This window comes from Ciona intestinalis, chromosome 13 (assembly GCF_000224145.3).
Source record: "Ciona intestinalis chromosome 13, KH, whole genome shotgun sequence".
Lineage (NCBI taxonomy): Eukaryota > Metazoa > Chordata > Ascidiacea > Phlebobranchia > Cionidae > Ciona > Ciona intestinalis.
Genome location: NC_020178.2, coordinates 1,699,173 through 1,723,372, shown reverse-complemented (window position 1 = coordinate 1,723,372; position 24,200 = coordinate 1,699,173). Strand labels below are relative to the sequence as shown.

The 24,200-nt window shown below is 35.8% G+C and overlaps 3 protein-coding genes across 9 annotated transcripts; 1 reads left to right on the top strand and 2 right to left on the bottom strand.

Moving 5' to 3' along the window:
* Positions 1-678: 678 nt before the first annotated feature.
* LOC100183087 (fluoride export protein 2-like) lies at positions 679-3,618 on the bottom strand. The gene is made up of 5 exons (XM_002128095.5): positions 3,434-3,618; positions 3,049-3,306; positions 2,339-2,536; positions 1,744-2,010; positions 679-1,457 (listed from the first exon to the last, which is right to left on the bottom strand). Exons 1-5 carry the CDS (start codon positions 3,564-3,566, stop codon positions 1,132-1,134), a joined length of 1,182 nt encoding a protein of 393 aa, XP_002128131.1. The 5' UTR covers positions 3,567-3,618; the 3' UTR covers positions 679-1,131.
* Positions 3,617-19,496, bottom strand: LOC104266369. 6 transcript variants are annotated; one of them, XM_026837279.1, is made up of 5 exons: positions 19,315-19,496; positions 12,912-13,006; positions 10,843-10,988; positions 8,877-9,060; positions 3,617-5,691 (listed from the first exon to the last, which is right to left on the bottom strand). In XM_026837279.1, exons 4-5 carry the CDS (start codon positions 8,923-8,925, stop codon positions 4,064-4,066), a joined length of 1,677 nt encoding a protein of 558 aa, XP_026693080.1. In that variant the 5' UTR covers positions 8,926-9,060; positions 10,843-10,988; positions 12,912-13,006; positions 19,315-19,496; the 3' UTR covers positions 3,617-4,063. The 6 variants fall into 6 exon arrangements, with proteins under 6 accessions (XP_026693080.1, XP_026693079.1, XP_026693078.1 ...); XM_026837278.1 differs by lacking the exon at positions 10,843-10,988 and having other exon boundaries at positions 12,906-13,006; XM_026837277.1 differs by lacking the exon at positions 10,843-10,988.
* On the top strand, positions 14,048-21,981 carry zf(c2h2)-2 (zinc finger protein). Of its 2 annotated transcripts, none has more exon segments than NM_001093741.1 (10): positions 14,048-14,515; positions 17,251-17,353; positions 18,108-18,176; positions 18,843-18,878; positions 19,322-19,484; positions 19,755-20,001; positions 20,201-20,294; positions 20,637-20,778; positions 21,099-21,253; positions 21,490-21,977. In NM_001093741.1, coding segments are annotated over 9 exon segments (1,191 nt in total). In that variant the 5' UTR covers positions 14,048-14,515; positions 17,251-17,289; the 3' UTR covers positions 21,711-21,977.
* The last annotated feature ends 2,219 nt before the right edge of the window (positions 21,982-24,200 follow it).

The following is a 24,200-nucleotide window of genomic DNA, read 5'->3' as shown; positions in this document are numbered from 1 at the left end:
AATTTCGAAGTGTTCCGTCTGAAAATTCTGAAATTTACCTTACTGAAGCTACACGCAAAGCAGATTAATAACATACAGGACTTCACTCTGACGTAAAATCTCTGGCATCGAAACTGTTATTCACACAAATTCCCTATTACGTCATCGCGTCACGCTCCACTGATTCGCCAAATAAGCGGGATTTTTTGGGCGTTTATTTTTAACTTTTGGGGACATTTATATTGAATTTTAAAGGGGCGATTTATCGGGTCAGCAACGTAATTTAACAAATAAAATTACTTTTATTTTAAATATGTACCATTTTTTCGAGAATGTTTTTAACCAGCGGTGTCAATTTACCCCAAATAAAATGCATTTCAGCATCTGGCCATAACTCATATATTATAACCCTACATTGGTAATTTATGGCAATAATACAAACATAAACAATAATGAATACAAAATTCAACTTTAATTACTAGTTTCAAAACAATATTAAAATGCTGTACTACTAAAGTTTCATCTGAAAAATAAAGAATTCCGCACATGACCCATAGTGTACCTTTTATTTTCAATAGGTCTGTTTTAAATATGACTACCTAAATTCTTCATCAATAATAACAATACAAAATTATTTTTCCAATAACAAATTGATTAAAACATCATCAACAATGTTTTAAATGTTTAGAAATCAATTTATTTTGAACAAAAGTTGTTTATTTCAAAATAATCACAAAATGCAACGCTGAAGAAAACAATGAACAACAACTAGGAGTCTGTGTAACGTTAATAACAAGTAATAGAAATTGTGTATAACGGAAAAATGTGCATTAAGCGAGTGTTTAGTAAAGGCAAGATAAGTTTAAACAGAGCAGCAGTAAAAAGGTTGCAATAAATAGGCAAGGTTTAATCTATTACAACCTTGATGTATTACATAAATAATGCCCTAAACAACCCAAACAAAATAATCTACCTGATAGCACAGCAAAAAAGTTATGTTGTATAAGGTGGTATCATACACCACTGCGTATTAAACCCCTTGGTTTCCTATCCCGAAGATAAACATGAAAGTATCCTACTTTGACAATGAGCATAAGGTGTACAGGGCACCTACTAATGAAATAAAGGCATTTTTCTTGCTTATTCTCGTAGCTATAACCCTGTGTTAGTCATATTTGCTAAATCACTCAATAAACCTAATTCATGATAAGCATTAACACTGGTCAAATTAACCATGCTACCACAAAACAAACACAGTGTAATTGTAATTACAACATAAGCATAGCTAGCAGTGTTGCCAGATTCTTGACCAGTGTTGCCAGGTTTATTTCTCCTCAGTTGTATAACCTCCCCAATAAAGGATGAGACTGTAGTTAAACATGCAAGAAATCCAGTTTGTATCCCATCCAAGTAAACCATTGTAGTTGTGTTGTGTGTATGTAACTTTATAACATAACACACTGCAATAGCAATTGAACCTAGGGAAAATATGACAATATAAAACTGTATAGATGAAGCAACAACAATCGTTATATTAAACGGTGCTCTGTTTCATACACCTCGTGCCCGCTTACGAGTTACCACGCATGTAACTTATTTATCCTCGCATGGGGGGCAACGACAGCCGTTATAACATGTGTGTTCTGTTTCATACACTTCTTGCCCGCTTACGAGTTACCACTAAGATGACTTGTTTTTCATTCATGGCTGACAACTTACAGACTCGTAAACATTTTGTTGACCTTATTATTATTCACATCTCACCTAATACATTTGCCAGCAATGTCCCAGTGGGAAGTCGATTCAAAACGACGACTTTTCTCTTGAAGTCAAATTTAGGTGTGACCATAGATATCACATATCTCATGCTTGCCCCTAGAGGTGCTAGCAAGCCACTTAAACATAGAGTGAGTATAACATAGGACTTAGATTGGTAGATAAATATTAATGCCAGCAGAACAGTTATGATGATAACAAGAGACATTGTGATGCAACAATGACATATTGTTGATGCTTTCTTTGATAATTGACCTGTCAATATATTTAAATGATTTAAATTTATGTGAAATTTAAATAGAACACATTCATATAATGCATTAGAACACATACTATGCAGGCAGTGTCATAAACTTATTTATAAGAATTGCAAAAAGCAGAATACTGAATGGCAAAATATTTGTGTTTAACAGCCACGCTTTTTAACAGATGCTGTTTCCACACTTTTTATCCAGAGCGTATTTTGACGACTATTGATTGTTGCTAATTCATTCTCTTTGTTGTTTTAAATAAATTTTTCTATCACTATCTTTTCAAAAAGATAAATAAAAACATGTTAAAAATAAATATTATTTTAACCCACGTTTTATGACATTTCGTGAAACAACCCAGCGTGAAAAATCTTCTCCTGTGATATACGAGCAGGAGTACGTGAGCATGCCTATTGTGATCACGCAAATAGCAGAGAGCTGTGATTGGCTGGTGGTTGTTACCATGCCAACAAGCAACAAACTTATTTGTTGATTCCATTTTGAATAAGTTGTCAAGCATCCGCACAAACCTTGTGGAAATATACTTAAATTAAAATCAAGTAAAGTAATATATAGATGTTTAAATTTTAGCTAGTTATGGTGTAAATAAAACATAAACAATAATATATTTTCATTCATTTTTTTGTTAAAAAGGCGATAACAATAGCGGCTGCATCAAGTTTCAAACCCAGTACCTTCTGGTGAAAAGGCAAGTGCCTATAAGGCTATAACTATGCTATTAATAAGTCCGCACCCTTGTATTTAATATCATGTTTATTGTTTAGATAAAAGGTAATAATCCTAGCCAGCCAGACATGAATTATTTTCAACAAAACTAACACTTACACCTGTGGTAAGTCACAAAGGTAATATTTACAATTATTGTAGAAGCAATTACAATAATACATAAGGTGTCTTGTTTATACCAAAAATGGTAGCAACACCGAGATTTGAACTCAGTACCCTACACTTAAGAAGCCAGTACTCCCATACCCCACAGCACCGATTGTAAATTATTTTCCAACAAAACTAAGAATCACACCTGTGGTAAGCCCAGTCACAAGGGGTCCAGGCTTTAAATTCAATCTATGAATAAATCCAAGTAGAAAACAACCAAAAATGTTGGAGAAATACGACTGTACAATAATTTGGGTTGAAGATTCAATGTGAGCGAGCTCGGCGCTGAACACGAGGTCGATTCCAATCCGTAAAAAACATCCAATTATTGAGAAGAATGAAATATAAACGAACAGGATTGTTTGGTTGATTATGAAGTGGTTTTTAACCTGTGGTTGAGTGTCTATGAAAAAATATAAAATGTTTAATTAGTTAACGAACTTATAAAATAATTTTATTAGGTGATTATAGGGGTAAACTGTCCCCCCTGCTTTATCAAAAGTTTGGTGCCTATGCTAAAACTAACTTACTTCGGGTTCGGGTTGTGTCAGTTTGTTCATTATTATCACCATAGTTGATCAGAGAAGATTCATCAATTTCGCTGATGTCAGCATTTTCTACGTTCAATGCATTTGTATGTGGGAGAACTTTTGAATTACTCATTAATCTTTAATTACAACAAATATCCCATATTGTACCTAAGGTATCCCCACCTACATAATACAGCATTATGTAATACATGATGTCAATTGTAAATAAATACAATTGTACATTACATTAAATATTCATACAATACAAACTCCAAGTGAGTTTCTGACAATAATCAACACAATTTCTCTTAATTTGTCCAAATACACTAGTCAATAATCTAACAGTCTAGTCAATTTATATGAGGTAAAGGTACAACACTGCCCCAGACCACTAAGCCCTGTAGCACCTCACCCATATAGAATAGTCATTTTATGAAGAAAAAAAAAACAATACAAGCTCCAAATGTAAGTTGATGGCAACAAACTTTATGTTCATATTACAGACTGTTCTTTTCTCATCCTAACCCCTATACAATAGTCATTTCATAAAAATGTAGGACATTTTCGAAGTAAAAAAAATTCAGATCATAAACTCAAAATAAAACATTATGCTCTGAAACAGCTACTGAGCTACATTTGTTCTAATGGTTCAATGTTAAGGATTTTAAAAAGTTTTAACAAAACAATTTTTACAGCTTTAATGAGATATATTCTCACATGCATTATTGGTAACAAATGCGACAAGTTCCGACCCAAAACGTGATACCGACTGTAAAAAGAACTCAAAACTTTACAAAATTGTCTCAAATATGCGACTACTAAATGAGGTTTGAAATTTGATGAAATCAATTGTGAGTTTTCGTCAAAACAGGCATAGAAATCATCTAAAATATCGTCAAACTTCCACAGATAGTCGACAATTGTATGTTCTTCGTTTTCGTCTAACAACGTGAAGTCTATTTCAGTGATGCGAGGTAGTTTTGGGTATTTTCCGTTCTCAACTTCTGCTTCATATTTTTGGAGCAGTGTTGCCAGTCGAGAATAATTATACATCACAAACCTTGACTCAACACTGGAGTTGTTGGCATCTAAGGCAACACTGGAAGGTACTGAACAACCAAGCACATCTAACTTCAACACCGATTTAGATATTATGGGAACTAACGGCCCCCAATCACCAGTATCACCATACTTTGACACAAAACTATCAGAGATACTTTCCTGGTACTTTTGCTCCAAAGAAGTCAGTGTATTGACCCCTTTAAAGTTAACTGGACCATGAGAAATCATTTCAATGTTCAAATTTGAAAATTTTTCAAAAATAGAGCAATTTTCATTTTTGGAAGTTTTAAAGTGAAGATAGATTAAAAACAGAGTTAAAAGTTGCCACATGAAAAAATTGTCACTTTGACAGCAAATACAAACTATTTGAAACTTATTTTCACCGTTTTTAAACCTTTCATCCAATAAAGCTAAACACCTCAGCACGGATTCGTTGAGAAAGATTTTTGAGTTGAAAACTTTTTTGTAGAAACTGGTGAAAAGTGTATGACTACAAATGTCAGCATTTGAATCAAAATTGATACGATTTTCCTCAGTAACTCCTGATAAAAACGTCAATATTTTATTCGTATTATAACTCTCTTTAGAATCTTGAGTATATGTTGTGTTTTGAAGTAATGTTTCGAATTTTGCTTCTGGATTTTTAGATACAAAAACCAACTCAGTTTCCTTGCTTCCTGCATTCATATATGGTGCTATGTAGGTGAGAGTTCTAGCAGTAGAAACATTATCATCAACACAGCACAAAACAACATCATTTCTCCTACACTCTGGTAAAACTTGATTTTCCAGCTTTTTTATATCCTCTGCTTTTTGTAGAATTGTTGTCACGACTTTACGAGCAAGAACAGCGCGGTTAAGCTGAAATACAATCCCACTTTTGGTTGCTTTATATCCACTTACTTCTACAGGCAGGTCTTTAGACTCTGCCACAAACTTTTGCAGGAGAACCTCGACTTTAGGGTCGTCTTGGTCGCCTAGCATTAGGCATAGAACATCATACAGTCTTTTAGGTAAAATAAAATCGCCCAAAACTCTTTTATTGGCGATTTTCAAAGGTGAGAATTGTATCTTTGTTTTAGTTGCTTTATACTCAACAGAATCCGTAATTATTCGATTGAAAACTTCAGATAAAATTTGTAAATACAGCGATTTCTTGGTTAAAACGTCTTCCATATTTAAGCTGCAAAAAAATGCTGAAATACAACAAAAAATCGCTGATTTAAAACTACAATATATAACAAACAAAACACAAGTTATTATTTCCCACAGGGGAATCCCCTTAAAATAATTAATCTAGACACGGTGTACACTGAAACTAATTGGGGAGCGTTTTAAAAATAAGTTACAAAATTGAATAAAATTTGTTGTAAAACAGGAAAAATAAATTTTCCTAATGATAATATTTAGAAAAGTTAGCGCGCGACGTCAAGTATTAAGGTTAATAATTGGGACAATAGAAGTTATGTGACGTGATACAACGACGGGCCGCTTCAGATTTACATTGCCGCTAGACGGAGCACCAGAACTTACACTAAATAACACATACACCCTTCTTCGGCCATTTACCAAGCTACAGTTCGACTATGGGCATGGGAGTGACAACTATCATAATATTATTTTAACATCTTGTGTTAATTTTCATTTATTTAGTGGAAATGCGCCGCCATGACACAGTGGCTAGGGCGTTTTTTAACCCAGTGGGCGTCCAAAACACGACACCAAGTAATAAACGTTTGCTGTCATTGCCCCACCATGCCAGGATAAACAAGTCATATTCGTCTTCTATCCATACATTGAAATAATGAAAAAACAAAACAACCACGAAAATTACATACGCGTGGTAAGTCATAAGCGGGCACGAGGCATACGAAACTGAACACCTGTGTTATAAGAACTGTTGTTGCCTTGCCATGCGAGGATAAATAAGTTACATTAATTCAATAAACAAAGCCCCCGTGTTACTAAAATGTCTCTGGAACGCCAAATTAATTCACAAATTCTTACATAATTAATTTATACTTAAAATCATCGCGCGATCGGTACGAGCGATAGTTACGTCACAATTAACAATCGACACACTTAACCTTAAGCAATTAAATTAATAAACCACTAGATTGTCGCGTGATAATTGCCATTGTCTCGTCACAGACGCTCCAATTATTTCGCATACAATCTTCCTTAACTTATAAGAGAGACAATTTTCAAGAAAATATGTTTTTAAGAAAGAAGTAAAAAACAGGCTTATTAAAGGAATATAACTTATTTTTTCTCACGTGGCAGGGAACGACAGTCGTTATAACACACGTGTTCTGTTTCATACACCTTATGTGCCCGCTTACAACTTACCACGTATGTAACTTATTTATCCTTGCGTAGCGGGGTAATGACAGTCGTTATAACACCGGTGTTCTGTTTCAGTAGGTTGGGGTAAGATGGTACATGTTTCTATTATCTTGTATCGTCCCATTTGGTAGTAAACAAAGAATATTTATAGAATTGTAACACCGTATCCTCACGACTTTAAAAAAGCGTTGTTATAGTTCAAAAACGGTTAGGAAATATGGGATAATAGGATGGGGGAAGATGGGACAGCTTTAGCACATAACATTTAAATATCCGTCTTTCAAACAATTAACAACGGTCTATGGGAGTCGTAAGGATACGGTTTTATAACTCTTTAAATGTTCTTTTTTTACAACTAAATGGGACGAAAAAAGAGAATGAAACGGATCTTCCCCCACCAAACACAATGCTTGATGACGTATCCATCTTACCCCACAGCCACAGTACTACACATACGAATAAAAACGTATACATGTTCACATACATACATCTGGTTTAAACAAACTATGATAATGCTGTATCAATTATATCAACACTTCTCAATAAATGGTCGCATTTTACGCAACAAGGCCCGAGTACAATTCCTCCCAATTTAACATTGTTGAAAAACCCTATTATAGATAATATATGGATTACAGGGATAAGTTAGCGCAAATAACGATGTCCACATTTAAGCCAAATTGGCCGTTTTTATAATTTTCTACAAGTTTAAATGGCAAAGGACAATACAGACGATTTTAAGCGACCGTTTGAAATTTTGAAGCAATTTTCCAGGCTTTAAATTTGGTCAAAAACTATTTAAGGCTTTGGGAAAAACAGACATAAAACCGCGTTATTATAGCATCGCTGTAAAAAGAACAAACAAAGAAATATCTACACCCAGCGTTGTTTTGCGCAGCTCAGCGTAGATATTTCTTTGATTGTTCTTTTAAGTGGTGTTTACACTACAGCAGCGTAGCTCGTCTCAGTGTAAAAAGAACAAAGCGATATCTACACCCAGCGTTGTTCGTTCGAACTCAACTGTAAACTGGTTTAGCTCCCATTTTACCCCTTAACCTCCGGTTACCAAAATATTCCGTATTTTTCAACAGGAAATACATCACAAGTTATATTTAAACGTCACACTGGCAACACCTACGTAACAATTAAACCAGCAGGTCGCCATTAAAATATGTTTTTCGTGATTTTTGGCCCAAACCGTGTCGGAATGTAATTAGTTTAACTCACCGTTTGTAACAGGTGTAAAAGTGGGCGTGGCTTCAAGGTGGTTGTTTGATTGACAGGTGGAAGTGACCGGTAAGCAGGAATGTCTCGGTGAAGAATTAAAAAATTAAAAACACGAAAAGGTCGACAAATTTTAAAGAAACAGACGGAACCGGAGACCCGATATGTTATTACCGGTCTACGTCACGACGATCGAGCAAGAATGCGGTCTTTTCGGCTTGCCGAATTAACCGCTATAATTACGGTCTATCCGGCTTGGTTAAAGCGTACCGGATTAGCGGCAAAAACTTGAATTCGAAATTATATTTTACAACTTGTGTGGAATTGGTGATAAGATAATAAGTTTAATCTGTCGTTATATTGAATGAAATACAGCAAGACTAAACAACGATTGGCTTGTTGTGCTGCTTATAACGTTTGTTTTGAGGCGAGCTACGCTGTAGTGTAAACGCCATCTAAAAAAAATCTTACAAAGAAATACCTACGCTGAACAACGCTGGGTGTAGATATTTCTTTGTTTGTTCTTTTTACACTTAAGCGAGCTATGCTGTAGTATAAACGCCGCTTAAATGAACGAACAAAGAAATATCTACGCCCAGCGTTGTTTAGCGCAGATCAACGTAGATATTTATTTCGTAATTTTTATAAGCAGCGTCCCCCCTTTAGCGTAAACAGGAAACGTTTCATTAAATATTCGCAAACAAACCCAATCATGCCCTTATAGCATATCCTCCTTCTAAACCCCAAACCAGTTCAAATACCCAATATATGAGGGCATCAGTTTCTCACGATATATAAGCTTTAAATTTACCTCCCAACCGCAGAAGGCTCGCCTTTATTGAACATCCGTTTCGAATCATCACAACCGGTCATCATTGCGAGTTTCGAACTTCACGAAATTACAACTTCCATCGGGCTTCGTAACAATTCATAGCCGCGGTTTAGCGCCAAATTTTGCACAAGCTCCGTTTCGCTATTTCCCGCTGTTTCGAACCCTGGATTATGACGTAACAAAGACAGGGGTCATTATTGGATTTTCGGCCCACCTGGGACCCATAGCTCCCTAGCATTGTGACGTCATAACCACATCGCGTTTTATTGTTACGTAACAATAGGTTGGGTCTCGATTCGCTATTCTAATACCTCAATATTGCGAAGGAGCGAAATCGCGCCGCCTCATTTAATGCGGACAATAAAACAGATAACACCTAGGTCTTAGCGCAACAATGTGAGCTACGTACGTAGCTGTAATGAGCTTCAATATAATACCACAACACCCTACCCTTACTGTGGTGCAACTTAGTCAAAATTTGACGAGAATTCTGCAAAATTTTAAAGTTTGAGGAGAAAGAACTGCGGGTTAACGTTAGAACAATCACCCACAAAGTTACATAAGTGATAACTTGTATGCGGGCACGAGGTGTATGAAACAGAACACCGCTGACCCGTGTTATAACGACTGCCGTTGCCTCGCCAGTAATGTGGGGAAAGATGGGGCGCTTTACCGTTTCATTTCTCGTCCCATTTGGTAGTAAACAAATAAAACATTCAAAGAAATATAAAACCGTACCCTCACGACAACCATATAGAGACCGTTTAAAACATGATCAGGATTTTTGATATTATGTATTAAAGGTGTCCCGTCTTCTCCACCCTTACTGTATATGTGCTGTTATGTTTGTACTGAAAGCGGCCGGACAATTCTGATTCACAAGTGGTTACATTTTTCTCCGATATCCGTTCAAATTACAGGCAGGCCATGCGGTTGAAGACACACCTGGATGTTAAAACCGAACCACCGTTTCGGATCAAAACTAACTCCGTTGACAAGTGAAAGCCTTGGCTTATAGCCAGCTGCTGTTTCGCACGCGGAGACGAAACAAATATTTTGAAACGAGTATTTGGGAGGTCTTAATACAGGGACGATTGCCATGTTTTACTTTCGGGGTTTCATATTTTTGGGTTTGGGAATAGTATTGGTAAAATTGTAGTGTTTTTTAATAAAATGGAAAAATAGCCGTTTGAAGTTTCAGGGTTTATCGTAAAAAATACGGAGTTTATACTATGCGGCTAAAAAGTACATACTTGGGGTCTTTGGTCGCGTAAAAATACATGAACTAAAAAATTTGACAAGCTAAAGCTTTGATTTAAATCCAGCTGCTATTTTAAAGGTATAGGTACTACATAGAACAAACATTTTTCGGACCAAGAAAGATGTATTTTGAGTTTAGGAATAGTACTGGTAAAATTGTGGTGTTTTTTAATAAATGAAAACACGGGTGTTTTGTTTTCTTTACCTTGTGCCCACTTACGAGTTACCGCGTATGTAACTTTGTGGGTGATTTATTAGAAGTAAAAACGGCCGTTTAGTCGCTTATATAAGCGTAAAAAGCTCTAATTTATGACAAAAACCTCTTTCCTAAAATGGCTACGTGATAAAGACGTTATAATGGACCGGATACCGTTCAGATTTTCGTGCTAATCTGAAAATCGTCAATTTTCGACTTTTCCATGCTTTTACCTGGCAAAGCTGATTTAATTGAACGAGTCATACATCATAAGGACGATTATTAATTGGTTATTAACGTCACAGTGGACATTGTGAAGTTAAATCATGGGGAAATTCATTTTTTTTGTAGATTACCACAGAAATTGTAGGCAGTACTAAATTTTAAAGTATCTTGAGTAGAAGTGCATTTTCTATTATCCCAGGCCAACTAATAATCCGTGTAAGCTTTAAAATACAACTCAGATTAAGAGAATATAAATGCACTTACAAGGCGATGCTTTGATCAAAGGCGGTATAGACGTTTTAATTGCTTTGGTGATTTAATCCGTAAAAAGTCAACTCGGTTACGAACAAAGTTCTGTGGTTGGCGACACATCTTGCCGAATCGACTAATTTTCACAGCTGACCACTCACCTAAACTTGACAATAATTAAATGCGGCAAAAATTATAAAGTTTTTTAACCAAGAAACTTAACTTATGGTTAATTTGAACTCTTACGAATCGAATCATACAGAATGATGTAATGTTTTCGCATTTTTTCCCATTTAACTTACCAAAAAAAACGTCTTTTATGAGTTAATTTTCAAATTTCGCGTAGTTTTTATTTTTGGCGCAAAATTTTGTTTGAATAATAAGTTGTTTTGATGCTTGTTTTGCAAATAAACGTCTACTGTGACGTAACAAGTGTGATTCATGATTCAAATCCACTTAAATTGGCGCCATAATTTCATGCTGTATAAGCAGATCAACTTAATACATTAAAATTTGGACTAAATCAAAATTAAATTGGAAAATAAAAAAATCGGAACATTTTGGTAAAAGCTGCATTCATGCAACCGCTAGGTTGCGCTAGACGCATAAAATAACGACTGTTAGAGCTCTGAACACGCAAAATCATTTGGCAAATCACATTTACCAACCAAATTTATATCAAAGTAATTAATATGCTTTAAAAACCAAACAGGTATACATAAATGATAAAGTAAAACGTTAGTGGGAAGTCTATATACAGGGAATTCATTTTTTACACTTGGTCGCTGTTTAATTTAATACGGCTGCCTTCTACGATTTCGGTTTAGCTTTAATATGGTTTAATTTATGCTTGCAAGAAGTTGTATATATATCTTTTGAAACTATAGGGGGCAAAGCTTATTTGATAACGAGCCTTAATTTATGTTTTTTTTAATAAAACTTACTACGCTTAGCGTGGAACATAATTTTAGGATTAGTTATTTGATAATTAGGGTTAATTGCTATATCCTGGTAATTAGGCTGAAAAGGTCTTAATAACGGCAAAATGTTTAAACTTAGTATAATAGTCTTAACATTGTAAAGTAGACAGAGCAATTACGTTTAAATTAAGCGTGAGAATCAGCTTAGGGGAGCAGAAATATGAAAAGTGATTCATTATATTTGATTAGGTACTATAGGCGCACGGTACGGCTAATTATAAAGGTTATAGTATGGAGAACTTAAGGCATCAACTTAGAATAACATATTTGTTACCGAACTAAACGTACAGCAGCTATACGGTAGTTTTGTAAATATATGGTAGGGTAAGTGAGGATGGGACACCTTATTATTCTGTTTTCTCGTCCCATTTGGTAGTAAACAAAGAACATTCAAAAGAATTATAAAACCGTATCCTCACGACTTCCATAGACTGTCGTTAATTCTTTTAAATACAATCAGGATATTTAGATATTATGTGCTAAAGACGTCCTGTCTTCCCCATTCTACTATACAATTTAAAAATATGATATGTGTTAAAATATAAACAAAATGATGCTTATTTATTAAAAACCATGTTCATTAACAATACTGAAGAAGACTAGATTATAGAAGAGGTTTTACGACATGTTATGTAAAATTAGAGCCCAGATATTGGATACTAAACTCATGTTGAGTACTTAATTTAAACATCTACTTTTTACCGTTTGATTTTATTCGCGATTTAAGTTAAATATGCGCCTTGTTTTGTGTCGCATATTTGAAAGGTTTACACCCAAATCGAGACGGTATTTTGCAGCTAACAAAACTAAATCACCGAATTTCACGGTCGTGACTTTGTTTTGACAACAAAGCGGTTTCGAGATGTTTACACTTAATTTAAACAGCCATTTTTTGACATTTCATTTTTGAACGTGATTTTTTTAGTTAAAAATCACTCAAATCGCATAAAATTGACTATTCGTTTTTTTAAACGTGATTTTTTTAGTTAAAATTACTTAAATCGCTGAATGTTACGGTCGTGCTTTTCTTACACAGCAATCAAACGGCAAAGCAAAGTTGTTTCATTGCAATCGCGTTAAACAAACAAAACAACAAACCTGCACCTGGAATTGTTGCAATCTCGATCGCCTTTCTCTTTTTTCTCGTCTTTTCTCTCTCGCTTCTTCTTTTTTTCTCGTTTTTTTTTCTCTCGTTTTCTCTAAGTGGGAGATAGAATTTCGTCAAGTATTGTCGTTAGCTGCCATGTAAATAAACAGACTTTGATTGACAGCTCAAGGGTCGCCAATTACCAACGCATAATCTCAAGTACTTTTTAAGATATCCTTCCTATACAGCTGTATATTGGGGGTATGCATTTCCTGGGTATTATAATTTAAAGGAATTTTAGAAGTTACCCAAAGTATTATCGAATATTTAGTTAATCGGTTGAAAAATGTAAAACCGTTTCGATTTTAGAATAAAGATATTTTAAAATAACTAAACCTGCAAAGTATCGCTCGATTGTTTAAATGAATATTTAAAATAAATATAATTTTTAGCATTAGTTTAATAATTACCAATAAAGTATTAAAACTATTGAACCCAAAATTAAATGAAAAAATTAACCCTTGCTGTCGTAAGCCTTTATAACAACCACGTCGATTTATTTAAAACAATCGAATAAAATAACTAAAAATAAGAAATAAGCGTAAATGGTGACGTCACGACACGACGGTCAGTAAGTTTTAAAGCTATTGGAAAATTTAAACAAAATGGATCCGCAGTCATAGTGGGTTTATAGCAGCCACGTTTTTTGACACTTATACTCAAGTAGTTTTTACCCGTAGCGTTTTTTAACGACTGTCATTTTGCTGCAAATTCCCTTCTCTTGTTTTAATTAATTTGATCTTCGGTATCGTATTCGATGTTATAAAAATCGCTTTTCAAATGTAGCGAAAATTGAGCACGAGCGGGATTTAAAATGAAAGTTTTACGTTTATGGGTGGAAGGATGATAAAAAGACAAAAGAATCGCAAAACAAACAAAACAACTCTTGTTTTGGTAGCTGGCTGCAGTGCAGTGTTCGTGCTATGATAAGACTATACAGTATGCAGGTTTGAGGAGATAGGACTTGAACATTTTGTCTCGTGATATGAAGAGAAGATAACGTGCGCGCAGGTGCGAGTGGAAAAAAGGAGGTTTCTTGTAAGTGGTAGACACGGTGTGTGGAAGGGCAGTGCTTGGTAAGCAGTTGTGGTGGATAGATCGTAGTTTGGAGTTGAAGGTTTATAACTGACATTATATGTTTATAAGACGTATTTGGAAAGTTGAAACGTTCTTATAATGCGTGTATAGTATCGTAGTTAGAAGTTACAGATTTATAAGCTGACATTATATGTGTATGGGTACATGAGAGCGATATTTAAATTGGAAACAGAAAAACGTACTTACCATACGTGGTGTAACATCGAAGTTAAAAGTTGCAGATTTATAACGGATTCAATATGTGCGCGCATGTAAGCCTATAAAAAAGCGTCGGCGAAATAAGAAGACAGAACAGAAAAAGTGCGCATAATAGACGCGGAGTAGCGTCGTATTTGACAGTTGGAGGTTTATACTGTATGTGTGCGCATGAATGTATGAACGCGAAAATGGGAAAACAGTAAAAGAAAAATGTTCCGTTATTGCAGTGTGATATTGCATCGTATAATGACTTGCAGTAATAGAGGTTTGTAATCCGATTTCCATATAGACCGTTGTTAATTGTTTAGAACACAGGATATTTGGGTATTATATGTGCTAAAGGTGTCCCTTCTTCCCCCACCCTACTATATCCTGTTTGAGTGGAGAATACCAGCATCAAAGGAAAAATAGCCACAGAAAACCCTCTTACCCCGTAGTGATATATTTTGATTAAGTTTAGTTATTATTTAGTGATAAATATGCATATTCAGAAGTTGCGCTAAGTAATCATCTGTATAGGGCTCGTTATAAAATTGTTTATTATTTTAAAAAATATCTTAAGTCGAACCACTTTATACAGTATGTGTGTGAAACTTGAAAAATTGTCGCATTATTTTTCAGCAGGCGATTTACTTGTAGCAACCACGCTAATATAGTTGTAACACGCAAGGATTTAAAGCTGAGTTCGAATTTATTTAAGGCTTTGCTTGGCACGCGGGGTTTACCGCACACCTGCTAAAACCGCATTGAAAATTTGTCGCGTTTTCATTTTACTCGTAGCCGCAACGCTACTATATTGGTGTAAAAAGTGCGAAAAAATATAATTAAGTTCTCTGGCAAATATCTGAGGTCCCTGGTGAAGTGTCGCGCTGTAAGCCCCCCCCCCCCCATATAGAAATACAGTAGGGTGGGAGAAGATGAGACACCTTTTACCTCTATTTTCTCGCCCCGTTTAGTAGTAAATAAAGAACATTCAAAAAATTATAAAACTATATGACCACGACTTTTAGTAATTGTTTAAAACACGATCAGGACATTTGGATATTATGTGCTAAAGGTGCCCATCTTCCCCCACCCTACTATATATAGATAAATGTTACCGCAAATAATACATAAAAACATATAATCTTAATAAATAGAAATGCAAATTAAATTTCGCAAAAGTAGACTATTTTTTACATCGAGTATAAATATTTCGCCCTGTTAAAATAAAGCGCTTCGGCGTTTAGTATTAAATGGCCGCCGATGCGAATATGATGCCGTCGCGTCGACTAAGCTATATCTAATAGAATCTCGGATTACGACCTGGGCGTATAGCGTATTACATGTATTACTGACTATATGGTCATTATAATGCGAATTATAAGTTGCTAAAAATCCGCTTGGGTGATTGTTTTGTAACCGTTTGTTTATAAAAGGTATAAGATTACATTTGTAAGTATGAATACCCCGTGTGTGTCTGGTGTATAAGAAGACACTCATGTTATAACTCGACAGTGAGCATGAGATATATGAATACACCATGTGTGTCTGGTGTATAGGAAGACACCCATGCTATAACTCGACAGTGAGCATGAGGTGCATGAATACACAATGTGTGTCTGGTGTATAAGAAGACACCCATGTTATAACTTGACAGTTATTGCCTGGATTTCAAACAAAGAACTTCAGTTCAACGGAAGGTTATATCACGAGTCGCACTTGTGCCAGGAGATGTATTATTTATCAGCAAGCGACTCGCGTCTTTAGAAAACTTTAACGCCCAACTTTGAAGAATACAGCTTTGTCTAAATCATTTATAAGGTTTGGGTTACGTTGTATTGCCTGCAGGTTAAATTTTCTCCGATTTTGAGTCAGTTTTAATCTGTGATTATCGTTGCTTTACTTATACAGCTATAGGCTAGGCAGATTAAAACTAATTTAAATTTAAGCCCAATTGAGGCGTAACTGTTTGAACTGTTAGGTCATAATCGGCCACTATTTTAAATATAAACTAATTTGATGGTTTATTATAAACATACACCTCATGCTCGCTGTAGAGTTATAACATGGGTGTATTTTTATACACCAGACACACATGGTGTATTCATACACCTCATGCTCACTGTCAAGTTATAACATGGGTATCTTCTTATACACCAGACACACATGGTGTATTCATACACCTCATGCTCACTGTCAAGTTATAACATGGGTGTCTTCTTATACACCAGACACACATGGTGTATTCATACACCTCATGCTCACTGTCAAGTTATAACATGGGTATCTTCTTATACACCAGACACACATGGTGTATTCATACACCTCAAGCTCATACACCTATACCAAAGCATATAAATTACTTTTTTAAACGCAGCAGCACACACAAAGTTACATTCCTCACAAAGTTACACATAATTAAACCGGTCTTATTAAGTTAACCTAATCCAAGTCATGATCAAAGTAAAAACCGACAAACTAGAATCGAAATCATCTATCAGCAACAATGAGGCGCAAAAACGATTGATCTTTTCGCCGATGGCTAGTCTAGAACGTCATGTTTTATCTCTAAATCGAATGCCAGGTGTAGAGCCGGATTATCACGTCGCCATTTTTTAAAATCGTTGCAATTTACAGATCGAGCGTCGATAAAAAAACAGTGAACTTTAAATTGGAACCAAACAGGATAATTATTTTAGAATTTATAAAATTTCTAGATTTTAATGCGAAAATTTACCGCGTTTGAAGTGATATTTTTTAAACATTTTGTTTGCAAAAAATAAAGTTTTTTTTTCTGTTTTTTCTTTTAAACATTATACAGTATAAAAAAACGTTATTGTTTTTTTACAACGTATAGTAACAAAATGGTTACCGGAACTGTTTTCCCCTCATTGAGATATGAATTCAATTTTTAGAAACGATTGCGCATTTTTTAGTTTGCAAAAACTATAAAATATATATCATTATGCATTTTGACATAGTTATTTAAAAATCCTAAAATATTTTAAACTTTTTCAGGTTAATATAGGACTTGATAGTTTTATATTAAATATAAAAATGAGTGCTCAAACGTCGTCTTTATTGCAAGCCAATCCTCCAACTGGACCTGGATCCGCACTGGGTAAGTTATGACGTAAGCAGCGATGACGTACGCATTCATGACGTCAGGGATCATGGCGTATATTATTTGTAAATTTAGCTTTATTTTTTTGTCCTATATTACTCACGTTTCGCTTTTTGTATTCAAAATGCTGACGTAATAATAAGTTAAATACAGAATAATATTCGAAAGTTTCCTTTGTGACGTCACAAGCTGTATGTTGTGACGTCACAAGCTGTCAGAATTTTAAATTTATATTTGTGACGTAACAAGCGGACAAGTAATCAATTATTTATCGATAATAAGGAATTATTATGAAGAAAAACGATTCTAAAACACCGGTTTGTCTAATAGCGAACAAACATATATTAAAATCGAATTTCGTTTGTTATGATCATGTCGATCAAGCAAAATACGGGGCAGACTATTTATATTCTTTCTAATATAAATTGTAACGCCTGCAGACCCGTTTAAGTGTTTTTTTTTTAATAGAGAACTCAAAAGAATATTTTACATAAACAAATATGGCTATATATATTAAATTTGCGCCTGCCTTTTCGTAGTTGGCAAGTCAGCGAAAGTTGTTATGACACGAGTTTATCAAAATCGGTCCATCTTTTGCGTTTTTAACTATTTCAAATTATACTTTCTTCGTATTTTTTAAGGATATATACAAAAATACTTATATTTGTTTACGAGGTTAAAAATAATTTACTCCTATATTTTTAATTTACTCAATACTTTACAAAATTCCAATAACTTTATATTGTTTCAGGGGGCGCCATATTAGCCCATCATCACGCCAGTGCATTCGTCAGCAAGATGCAACATGTTCACGCAACTCGTAAGTTGAACAAAGTATTTAAATAAACATAGTTAACCCGACAAACCAAATATTTATAAAACACAGTTGCACGATCAACCAAATACTTTTGTAAACAACGTTGCGCGAATACGCAAAGTGGTTTGTAAACAAACTTTTTTTAACTTTAACTGCGCTATCACAGTAAATAAACTTATTTATCCTCGCATGGCGGGGCAAGTCATTATAACACGGGTGTTTTTTTCATATACCTCGGGCCCGCCTACGAGTTACCACGTATGTAACTTATTTATCCTCGCATGGCGGGGAAACACTGTCGTTATAACACGGGTGTTTTGTTTCATATACCTCGGGCCCGCCTACGAGTTACCACGTATGTAACCTATTTATCCTCGCATGGCGGGGAAACGACTGTCGTTATAACACGGGTGTTCTGTTTCATACACCTCGTGCCCACTTACGAGTTACCACGTATGTAACTTATTTATCCTCGCATGGCGGGAAACAACAGTCGTTATAACAAGGGTGTTCTGTTTCATACACCTCATGCCTGCTTACAAGTTACCACGTATGTAACTTTTGTGCGACTATTTTCTGTATAGAGAGATATCATATTTTCCAAAGTTTCATTTTTAAAAGTTACTAATACACAGTTATGCTGATATTAATATATTGTTTTTATTACAGCAACTGACCACCCCACATCTCCTATAGGAGGACCAGGTAACTGGAATATTTTCAAATTATTTCAATTTTAAAATCTTTAAGAAATGCTGGCGTGTATGTGTACCGTATTAGCGATTTTAACGTGCAAATCAAATTTAACGAAAACTAAATAAACATTTAAAAACAACAACTGCAAAACAATCTTGAAATGTACGACTTATTAATCCTCGCGCCTTTTTGGTTTAAAGTTAATCGTCTTGCCCAAGGACACACATATATACGCCCGCAACAGTAGCAGCGACGATTTTCGAACCCGTATGTTCTTGTTACAAGCGCAAATCTTTAATTTATTCGAATTTTAGAGGCTTAGGCCAGAGATGGTCCTTTACTTTAACTTATAAGCGGTCGCATGAGCTCTATTAATTGATTAAATATTAATTAATCCTAATTAACTGAATAATTAACTAATCCTAATAAATTCATATTTAATTACTTTTAAGATTCCGGTTCGCCTGCTGAGAGTATTTGTTCAACTACGTCATCACCATACCACGTGACCCCTCCTCCGTCATCACCACCTGTGATGACGTATCCACATTCCATGACGTCATCAAGCTCTGTGCTCGGATCTTCCGTAACGTCACGTGGCTTTGTTAGCAACAGGTGGGTGTGTGACGTAATAAAGAATCTAAAAACGACAAATATAATTCTATAACTGTGTATTCCCCACAAAAAGAGCGTTGTTAATTGTCAAAACATGGGAAATATGGGGCACCATGTGCTGATTGCGTACCCATCTTACCCCGCAGCGAAGAAAAAAAACGGATCTCATTTACTTTATTGCTCGCTTACCCGAAAGACAAGCAAAATGCACTATAGCAGTGACTGAACAAAATAAATATTTTTTAATTTAAAACCAAATTCCCCCAACAGCCCCTACATGCGATCCTACGACCCCTGGTACCCCAAGCCCGTCCCTACTGACCCAATTAACCCAAGTTCGTCACCCTACGTCACTGCTACGTCACCCTGCCCCACCAACGTCATCGCTACGTCACCAGCTACGTCACCAAACTACGTCACAACAGGACCAACCTACCACCCCAACCCATGGGAGGCGGCTTTGCATTCAACAAACACTTGGTTGGAAATGCAATCCTTGCAACATCATCATAACCAGGTGTGTATGCTTGTTTATGTGATTGTTTTGTTGTTCTTTTTATGTATGCCAACTTTGTGCTTGTTTCTCTTCTGGTTATGTGCTTGTTTATATGTTTATTTTGCGTCTGTTTTAATTTTATGTTTGTGACTGTAATGGTTGTGTTTTTGTTAAACTTGATATAATAACTTGGCGATATTAACTTATCAAACCTCCCCAGATGGCCGCTTACACGCCCGAATATCACCCGACCTTCCCCGCATCCACTTTAACCCCATTAGCTACAAATACTTCACTTCTTACATCGGCAGCAGGTACAACATTATTTAGTCGGGATTTTATCATTTTGCCGAAAATTGGAATGTTTATACAAAAATACATATTTCATTTTTTATTTTAAAGCGAAATTGTGCGAACTCAAGGCTATATGACAAATTATAACAAGATTTTTTTTATTTATGCCATTTTTTGTCAGTATTGTTACAATTTGGGTCATATATTTTTGGATAAATTTTACCGTATTTTTGCCATACATTCGTTATTCTCGCAGCTATTTTGCAGATTTCGGCAATTATTTTAATTTTCATTTGTTTAAAATAACGCTGGCCAATTAAATCTCCATGAAACCATTTAATTAACAATCAAATACCCCCCAGCCCAACATCATTCCCCCTACGAAACATTTAAACCAGTTCTCCCGAGCGCCGCGTACACAGACCCGACATCGAGTCTCCCACCGATGTTGGCGGCACCTACACTGCCCCCAGCCCCGCGGAATTCTCGCCGATACTCCGGCAGGTGAGAACATAATGCAGTGTTTTGTGAAGAAGTTAAACGCTAAACATTTTGGCGGACGTACAATATAAACCTAATAATAATAAATGTATCTTATATATGTGTTGGAACTTTAAATAAATGAAAGTAACGTGTCCAACCTCGCATATTGGGGCAACAATTTCAAATATCTAAACTGAACTTGATCATCGATAATTGTTCCAATCTAAATCAACATTTTACAAAAAAACTGCAAAACATGATCGAATCTCAAAATATACGCCCCGGAGTGTTTAAACTAGATGTTTAGATGCAATACAGTAACCCAACCCCCTACACCTCAGATCCAACTGTAACTGCCCAAACTGCCAGGAAGCTGAGCGCATAGGACCAGCAGCCGCCGCATTCAAACCCAAGGTCCACAGTTGTCATATACCTGGCTGTGGGAAAGTTTACAATAAGACTTCCCATCTTAAAGCCCATCTCAGATGGCATACAGGTATGTGTTGTGAAGGGCGCTTGTGAATTCTTTGTAAAACTGCGTTTTTTTACAAAATTTTAAAAAAAAGTTACAAATACATAACATTGTCTTAGTCTGTGTCGCATTTATAACCCCAGTATACAAAGCCAAACCCTTGTTATACCTCTTAACAAAACATTCAACCTCTTACGTCATCATTTCATGACGTTATTATTTCATGACGTCACAAATGTCTAATCGTTGTTTCCCCACAGGCGAAAAGAGATTCGCTTGCCCGGTTTGCAACAAAAGATTCCAACGAAGCGACCACCTTAGCAAACACGTTAAAGCACATACCTCCAACGGTGATACGTCATCGAATACGTCATCAATCATAACGTCATCCCAGCAGGACACAGGAGAGATCGTCAACCAGAAGATGCACGTCACATCCGCTCGTGACGTCAAACCAAAAATAGCAAAGTTGGTCAAGTGACGTCATCGGAGTGACGTGATGAAATGACGTCATCAAGGGACGTCATCGAGGATAGAAATCGTATAAAACGTGGTCGAAATTCGAGTCGCGAAATTTGAAGTTTTCTGAAGAAGGAATGATTGTTACGTCACAATGCTACTATTGTAACCTCCGCTACACGTAGTTTGCGGCAATGGGCGACCCATTGTTCGCAGCGCTTTCCATATAACCGCGATTTTGAGAGCATCGCATGTGTGTGTAGCTTCGCTTTAATAAAACGCATCGTCTTCAATATATGTGTGTTTAGTAATGGAGAAGTTGTACATATTCTATATGGGTGAGGTATTGAGTATATGTGTGTTTAGTAATAGGGAAGTTGTACATATTCTATATGGGTGAAGTCTTCAATATATGTGTGTTTAGTAATGGAGAAGTTGTATATATTCTATATGGGTGAGGTCTTGAGTATATGTGTGTTTAGTAATGGAGAAGTTGTACATATTCTATATGGGTGAGGTATTGAGTATGTGTGTGTAAGGTTTATAAGGAGTCTGGTGTATTCTATATGGGTGAAGTATTGAGTATATGTGTTTGTAAGGTAGGAGTCTGGTGTATTCTATACGGGTGAGGTTCTATACAGTGCGAGGGCATGCCATGGGATCTGGGATTTAGGCCAGACTGCTAAGGGTTAACCAGTGCGTATCCTGGCCCATATACACCAGGGGTACAGCAGTTTAGGGCAGTGTGTACGGCATAAAGAATCGACTGCAAAAACTTTATACGACGTGTTATGTAAGTTAGAAATGTTAAGTTTCTTTCAGCATTGATATAATGAACATAGTTTGAAACATCTGCTCAACATTAGTTTAGCATCCAATATCTGGGCTCTAATTTTACATAACATGTCGTATAGACATTCTTTGTACATTATTCATCAAACGAAATGAAATGGCATTCCGTTTAATTAATTTGCCCTGCCATGTAATACGTGGTAACACCCTTACAATCCAATTACATTATACACTGCTACTGCATAACACGCGTGTAATATTACAAAATTAATTTAACCCGTTTAAATTGAACACCAAATTTGCATTTTACGGACGAATTGCATAACAAATTTGTGGTGTACTTGAATGAATTGGCAAATTGTTTTATATAAGGGTGAGGTCTTCAGTGAGGCACACCTGAGACCTGGGATGTTGGTATATTATCCCAACACCCAGGATGCTCCCTGTCAGTTAAATATTTTAACCAGTAACACAAAAAAACACCGGTTATATAGTAGGGTGGGGAAAGATGAGACACATTTTTATTCTATTTTTTCGTCACATTGGGTAGTAAACAACGACTTTCATAGACCGTTGTTAACTGTTTAAACACGATCAGGATATTTGGATATTATGTGCTAAAGGTGTCCCATCTTTCCCCCACCTACTAAACCTAATTGACAGAATTTATGCATATAGGTTTAACTATCTGGTAGCCCATTTTTTCAAGTTTAAAGACCGCGTGTGAATATAAACGTCGAACAACGACTTTACTATGTGGGAAACAAAGTTGTGACTTTAAAGTGGCTGTTATTCGATTTACTTGGAATTGAAAGCACTTTGGTTTCTCACGAATTAAACCGCTGTACGTTAACTTACCTATCATTATGCAATTAGAATTACAACGAGCTACAATTAAGACATCGAGGACGAAATTCCGCGGGAGTCGAACGCCAAAATTGCCGCCTTCGACTTCCTGCGACGCCGAAGTCCGGACATCGGGAGAAAAGAGGCTTTTTCTGCGGGAATCCGAGCGTTGGATCCTCGCCAGACACCCCCGGCTACTGCGTATACGTGGCAATGAAATTACCGTGGGAGCAATACTGTAACTCTCGAATTAGACTTACAGTTTTGAACGCTACTTATCAATTCCTGTCAAATACAAAACAGTTTTTCGCTGATTGGCAAGAAACTATTTCTTCATTTTTTACGCCGAGGATAAACATGGAATAAGTGTACATATTAACAGCAATTATGAGATGTTGTACATTTATGAATGAATCACTTCTTTGCTTTTTTTCCCAGCAATATGACCCTGTGTTTTAACGTTTTTGGGATTTTAAATAAATTTAAATATTGCAGAAATGTATATATTGGGGTGGGGGGATGGGACACCTTTTCATTCTATTTTCTCGTTTTATTTGATAGTAAACAAGGATACTTAAAGAATTATAAATCGTATCCTCACGACTCCCATACACCGTTGTTAATTGTTTAAAGCAGCGATCAGGATACTTGGATATTATGCGCTAAAGTTGTCTTCCCCCACCCTACTATATATTCCGCTATCTTTTATTGCTGTAAACTTTTTGATGCTCTCATGCTTCCCATACAGCCCGCATGTGAACGACCAAGGATTCGGTTTTAAATAAACAAACACTCACAGATAGGGAGGCAGCCATTACCAAGTTCTCAGGTACGTGTTTAATGTTTGGTTTCAAACGCAACTCCCCAATTGAAA

Bases quoted from the DNA above. Each gene is read 5' to 3' on its own strand.
- LOC100183087 (XM_002128095.5), bottom strand. From the start codon at position 3,566: ATGAGTAATTCAAAAGTTCTCCCACATACAAATGCATTGAACGTAGAA. The intron at 3,307-3,433 runs GTAAGTTAGTTT...ATTTTTTCATAG, and splicing joins TGACACAACCCGAACCCGAA to ACACTCAACCACAGGTTAAA. The intron at 2,011-2,338 runs GTGGGTTAAAAT...ATATATTGACAG, and splicing joins TTCACGAAATGTCATAAAAC to GTCAATTATCAAAGAAAGCA.
- LOC104266369 (XM_026837278.1), bottom strand. From the start codon at position 8,925: ATGATTCGAAACGGATGTTCAATAAAGGCGAGCCTTCTGCGGTTGGGA. The intron at 5,692-8,876 runs GTAAATTTAAAG...GTTGTATTTCAG, and splicing joins GAGCCTTCTGCGGTTGGGAG to CATTTTTTTGCAGCTTAAAT.